The sequence below is a fragment of the Cryptotermes secundus genome, unplaced genomic scaffold (assembly GCF_002891405.2).
Source record: "Cryptotermes secundus unplaced genomic scaffold, Csec_1.0 scaffold391, whole genome shotgun sequence".
In the NCBI taxonomy this organism is placed as follows: Eukaryota; Metazoa; Arthropoda; class Insecta; order Blattodea; family Kalotermitidae; genus Cryptotermes; species Cryptotermes secundus.
Window position 1 is genome coordinate 2,239,260 of NW_019737394.1, and position 6,000 is coordinate 2,245,259.

Genomic DNA, 6,000 nt, shown 5'->3' on the forward strand with positions numbered 1-6,000 from the left:
ACTTAAAGCTACAGTCACATACAATTTCTTTATTAAATTTGTCACAACACAAGTACATTAATATAGTTGTGTTGTGACAGATTTAATAAAGAAACTGTATATTATAACGGAAAAGGATGTATGAAATGAAAACTACAGTCATATGTTAGTGATGAGACATGGGGTTTGAACTGGTCACTGGATTTACTGGACTCTCGTAACTCATAACTACAGGGAACTGATCGTTTCATGGATCTATATGCCCTACAGATCACTGTACTGCAACATGCACAGTATTCTATGTCTTCACTAGGTTATGCTAGGTAACAGTTCTCAACAATGGAGATTCTTCTGCACTCATGCTTACATCACTGCTGGCTGGCTACCATCTTACTATTTCTCATGGCCACAACTAATGATCTGCTGGTCCTGACTCATTAACTTTTTCTGATGGCCCTTGCTGTATAGCTTCAGCATGGACTACGTAGAAAACACCACCCCCAACAGCTCCTCTATTGTCATGTGCAGAGCTGCTCCTGCTGCAATGTGTGTTTACTGAGCTCTTACCTAGCAGCAGAGAATGTTTCAGTCATGTCACACTATTATGGCATGCTTATGCCCTCTCCCTAAAACTGTCCTGGCAAGGCATTACAGTCAACTAAACTGCACTGATAATTTCTGGCTTTCAATAAATGCAACAACCAGAATTTAAGACTTAAAACAAAATTCCAAGTTTGTCAAGTGCCATTTGTCCTAACTAAGCCACCGCGACTCACAACATAAGCATTCCTTCCAAGACTCATACTACCACCATTAATCACAGGTTGGATACTTCCTTAGGTCTTTGGTTCTACAGAAAAGGGGAGAGAACATTGGGTTAAAGGATGGAAAGCAGGGTCAGGTCCACAAGTTGGTGGAGACAGCATAACTAGATATGCTGTGTAGCCCGTGTACACAGACTCAATCATTTTTATAACTAGCATCAATCTCTCTATACCCAGCTTTACCCAAATGGAGAAACACAACCTTTCAGGGGTTTATGACAATGAACTCAACCACATTACTAATGCAGCTAAACTATCATCCTCCATCAAATACACTTTAATTTAATAACTCTTTCATAAATTTTCCTTCATTTAACATTAAATTTCAATGAACCCAAATCAAGAATTGTGGTTTTCGTCCACTTAAAATTTTCCTTAATTTGGTGTTAAAAATCACTGATCCCCAAACAAACCTTAAATTGGAGTTTCACTGACTTTGCAGTTAATTATTCATTTACTGCATTGTCAACAAGCAGGTTCCTGGGATTTTCGTGTAAATTAATAGTTAATGTATGAAGAAATATTTTTCTTTCTTTACTTGCTCTATGGCTCTACAGCCCTTTGGACCCTGCTCACTTTTTCAGTCCTATAAACAAGTCAGCAGGACTCCTTGGACAGGGGATCAACCAGTCAGAAAGCCGCTACCTACATATAGAACAAACGCACACCGATGTCCATGCCTCGAGTAGAATGCAAACCCACAACCCCAGTGTTCAAGCGGGTGAAGACAATTCATGCCTTAGACCAGGGGTCTCCAAACTTTTTAAACCGTGGGCCACATTAGGTAATTCAGCACTTTCAGCGGGCCGGATAAAATGAGAAATTAATAACTCCAGGTATAAGAGTTTTGTTGAAAGCACAGAATTTCATAAACTAAATACAAAGTACGTGAGAATAAATTATCGTATATTAACGACAAAAGACAATAGCAGAAAATGCTCATATTTTCATCACAAATTTAATAAAACAATTAATGTGAATGATGGAACTCTTTTTTCATTCTTAAAATCTGATTAAATTGAGGTTCAAATTTTGAAACGCTAATCACAAGTAGCGACTTAAACGTTCATTGGATAAATTTGCCCTGTATTTAGACTTGATGTACTTCGTCTGGGAAAAAAGTTTGTTCACACAGATATGTCGTCCCAAAAATGGAGATAAATTTACAAGCAAATTTCTTTAAATTTGCTCAGCGTTCAGAAATTTATAAAATTCGATCAAATTTCCTTCCTTGTATTTGTCTTTAATATCATAATTTTCCTGAAGTTCAATAATTTCCATTTGAATTTGACTTGGAACATCTGCAGCATCACAGTGAAATGGATTTTAAAACAATCTAATTTCCTGAGCACTGGAATCCAAATCAGCAAATCGCTTCCGAAATTGTTCTTTCAAATCTGAAATGACTACATTTGCATGCGAGGAAGGAAATTCTGCTTCACCCTTTTTATGCAACTCTGCACAGTACAGCATATGAACAAAGTTACAGTTTTTCACTTGGCTTTCCAGAAGTATCAGCTTTGCTCTGAATGCCTTGATAAGTGCAAATAAATCACAGACTAAGTTATTTTCATCCTGCAACTTTAAATTCATATGGTTCTTATGGTTCACCAGATCAGCAAAAAATGCTAATTTCCAAAGCCACTCGGTATCTGATAGAAGTGGTTAGTGATTGTTTTTCTTGGTAAGAAATATATCAATTTCATTCCTGAGCTGAAAGAAGTGCGAAAGAACCTTTCCACAGCTAAGCCATCGAACTGCAGTATAATGTCAGGTCAATACGCTCGGAATCACAATTACCTGTACTCACTGGAAAATTAGTTCACTTGGCGCATTTCTGCACAATTCTTTGGCTGACCGGATAAAATCACATCGCAGGCCGTAGTTTGGCGACCCTTGCCTTAGACCATGCAGCCACTGTGGCTGGCACATGAACGAGCAATGAAGAAAATTATAAAATTTAGAACTAGCCAAATAATTCTGGTAACAGAACAAAGGTTCAACAGAGCTAACACCCAAAACCACAATCAGATACAATCTTGAGCCTTTTCATTCATTTCCCAGTGTCACGATCCATTTCCCTACCATCCATCTTAACCTCCTCTGAGCATGGCATTGTTTAAACCCTATCCAGGTACTGATGCAGGAAAATTTTCTGTCTAATATACAAATTCAGCAGGCATGTGCAATTCTCAAGCATCTGAGATCAAATTGAGAAAAAGATTTATAAATCTTGATTCAAATGTTAGCATTTCATTCTTCAACTTTCAAGAATTTCTGGTAACTACTTTTGCTTTGCATGATGGTGTCATATCAAGAGGGGTCAATACTGTATTTGTAAAAACTGAAAATGAGTTCATCTCCACATGGAAGACTTACAAATCATTATAAATCTGAATGCTATATGTATACAACAGGCCTTTGATCCTTTTAAGCTTTCAAAGCACAGTCTGCATTATTATGCTCTGAGAAATGAGAAGCAAGAAAATGAGGGAGACAAATATGTTTTATGGTCAGAAGCCACAAACTGCCTTAAGTTTGTAGTCTTTAAGGTTCTCATGGCAGTGGGTATTAAGTTTTCTATCTTCTGGGATATTATGCTGTGTAGTACACTGATGTTGTGGAGGAACATATCACCTCGAACTTTAGGGTTCAAGAATAAGCAAAGCAAGATACCAGCTTGCTACCTGCTTCATGCTGGCTTCTTGTTTGGCCCATTCTTTAACCATGAAAGAGGTGATATGTTCCAATGAAATGACAGTTGACTTTCAAAGGACTATATAGTGTTATACCCCATAACTCCTCTGTAAGGCTACCCTGAGAACCATAAAGTTACAAAACAAGGAGAGTAATCCATTGATTTAACAATAGCAAGAGGGTTTGCACTAACACAAAAGTTGCATAATATAAAAAAGGCAGACAACATAAAAAAACACTAGTGTACAAGGGAATAAACTTTCAAAACGTATACCACAGCAGCAGTTCCAATTTTTACTTTAAATTAAAGTGATCACACATTCACAACAAGCAGCTCAACAGTGGTATGAAAACAGTGCCCTTTGTAACAGGCTTCCATTTATTAACTCACCATCTTTTAATACCATACTTTGTCATTTAATTTATGCATCTTTTTAACCCCAAAAAATTGTGTCTGAAAGTTGTGGTGAACAAAATACATGAACACTAATTTTCAGAGTAAATTTTTACACATTATAATGAGGCTATGAAAATTACAGCTGCATAATGAAGAGCGAAATTTTCATTCTATACTTCTGACATAATTTATCACCATTATTTTTAGCCAGGGTATGTAACTTACTTCCCAATGTCTTGACTTTCAAATTTCTATTTATTACTGATAATTTCAAACATGGTGATATCAAGAACACAATCTCCTTGTCTGTTCTGAATACAGTACAGCATCAAACATGAGACCCAATAACAACACACTATGTTCAACACAGCTTTTCCTCCTATACATGCTTTCAGTTTCCTGGAAGTACCCTTAATGCATTTCTTGACTAGGGATCAGTCAGGGCCCAACAGAAGCAGGCAGCAGACACTGTTAATTTGTCTAGCAGGGTTATGCAAGCAAGAGTGGCAGAGGCAGCAATATTACAAGAGACTGTAAATACAGAAGAATGGAACATGTGACTGTGTGCTATGTAAGGACAAAGGGCAAATATGCTTCTTTAAAAATGTGACAAACATATACAGCGTCCAGAAATTCCTGTCTACAGACTCCACTATGTGACTCCTTAATGAACATGATATGCCCCTTGATAAAATCTCAACTGACACATCAGTGTTCAAAGAATACAATGTAGTAACATAATACAAATGTTTGCATCCACACATTCCACTATACAATACCTTAATGAACATTCAAGACAAAACAATCCCTTAACAAAAATCCAACCAACACATGAAGGACATGACACATTTTGTGCATCAAAGGAAAAACATGTTCAATTCTTTTCCAAGCCACATGAAGGGTGACAGAACATTTTTAAAACCTGTCCAATGTAATAGCTTAGCGTAAATAACGAACCTGAAGATGGCACTATGTTGCTGAAACATGTAGTAAGAAGCGACATATGAAATTGAGTGCACTACAAGACGGCCATTACATACGTATCATGGAGGAGTTGAAATGTTGAAGTTAACCTCTCATCTCTTTTCTGGTCTTCCTACAGGCTGTTTTCTAAAAGGTTACCATGTCAAAATTTCATAATCCAATCATGTGTCTAGCCCACTGCTACCTCCTGGAATGCATCACAGGCAAATTTAGTTGGTGTATAACTTCAATGGCTTCTGTTCACTCACCTTCTTGAACAATGTTGTTGACTTAACATCACCCGGTGTCGGACTTGGTGGTGAGCCTCCTGTTGCATTATTGCTCAAGTTGTTGTTAAGGATATTACCAGCTTTACTGCTATTATTCAACAGCTTTGGACTACTACCATCTGGCTTTTTGTCAATCATTTTCCCTGACAGAAAAATACTTTATTGTGCATTATCAGGATAAAAACATACAGTCATCAACATAACAGCACACCTATGCACACAAGCATGAAAACAAGGGTTACTGAAAATCTTCTTCAACAGACAACTTGTAACTCCCTCACCCCCCTCCACCCCCCGCTTGGGGAGCAATAAGAAAAACAGTATTTCACAAAACAGATACCCTTCCTACTCACCAGCTGTGATCCAGTGGGACATTTTCTCTATTCCCAAAACTTAAAAACTATCAAAATCACAAGTTGTGCAATGTAGAACAAATGAAAAGTGGTATAATGGGGTTGCTGGTAGTGATCTCAAAAAATGAGTTTCTGAGGTGCTTTCAGCACTGGCATGAAGAGCAGAATGGGTGTATATGAACTGAGGGAGTTTATTCTGAAGGGTATTAACCCGTTGCCGTGGTTTGACGTGTATGTTTCGTCAGGTATTTAAATCGTCTGGGGGGGTTCGACGTGTATGTTTCATCCAGCTGCACACGTATGTTATAACGCCCATAATAATTGATGGTTTTGCTGTAGATTGTTAGATTTTTCACTGGCCTGTTGTCAGGAGGACTGTATTTAATGACACACGCGTTTAAGAGCGCTAAGTCGTCGTTACATATGCCTGTCTTGCAGCAACGTTCCTGTGGCTATTGCGAGCTGTTTCTGTTATGAATGATGTGTTTTCTTTGCTC

General features: G+C 37.8%; 1 protein-coding gene across 3 annotated transcripts in view; it reads right to left on the reverse strand.

Moving 5' to 3' along the window:
* Positions 1–6,000, reverse strand: part of LOC111870306 (serine/threonine-protein phosphatase 4 regulatory subunit 3) — a 60,852-nt gene that overhangs the window by 5,642 nt on the left and 49,210 nt on the right. For all 3 annotated transcript variants that reach the window (XM_023862476.2, XM_023862475.2, XM_033753777.1), the window contains exon 16: positions 5,130–5,293. In XM_023862476.2, the coding sequence (XP_023718244.1) occupies positions 5,130–5,293 (164 nt within the window). The remainder of the gene's footprint in view (positions 1–5,129; positions 5,294–6,000) is intronic.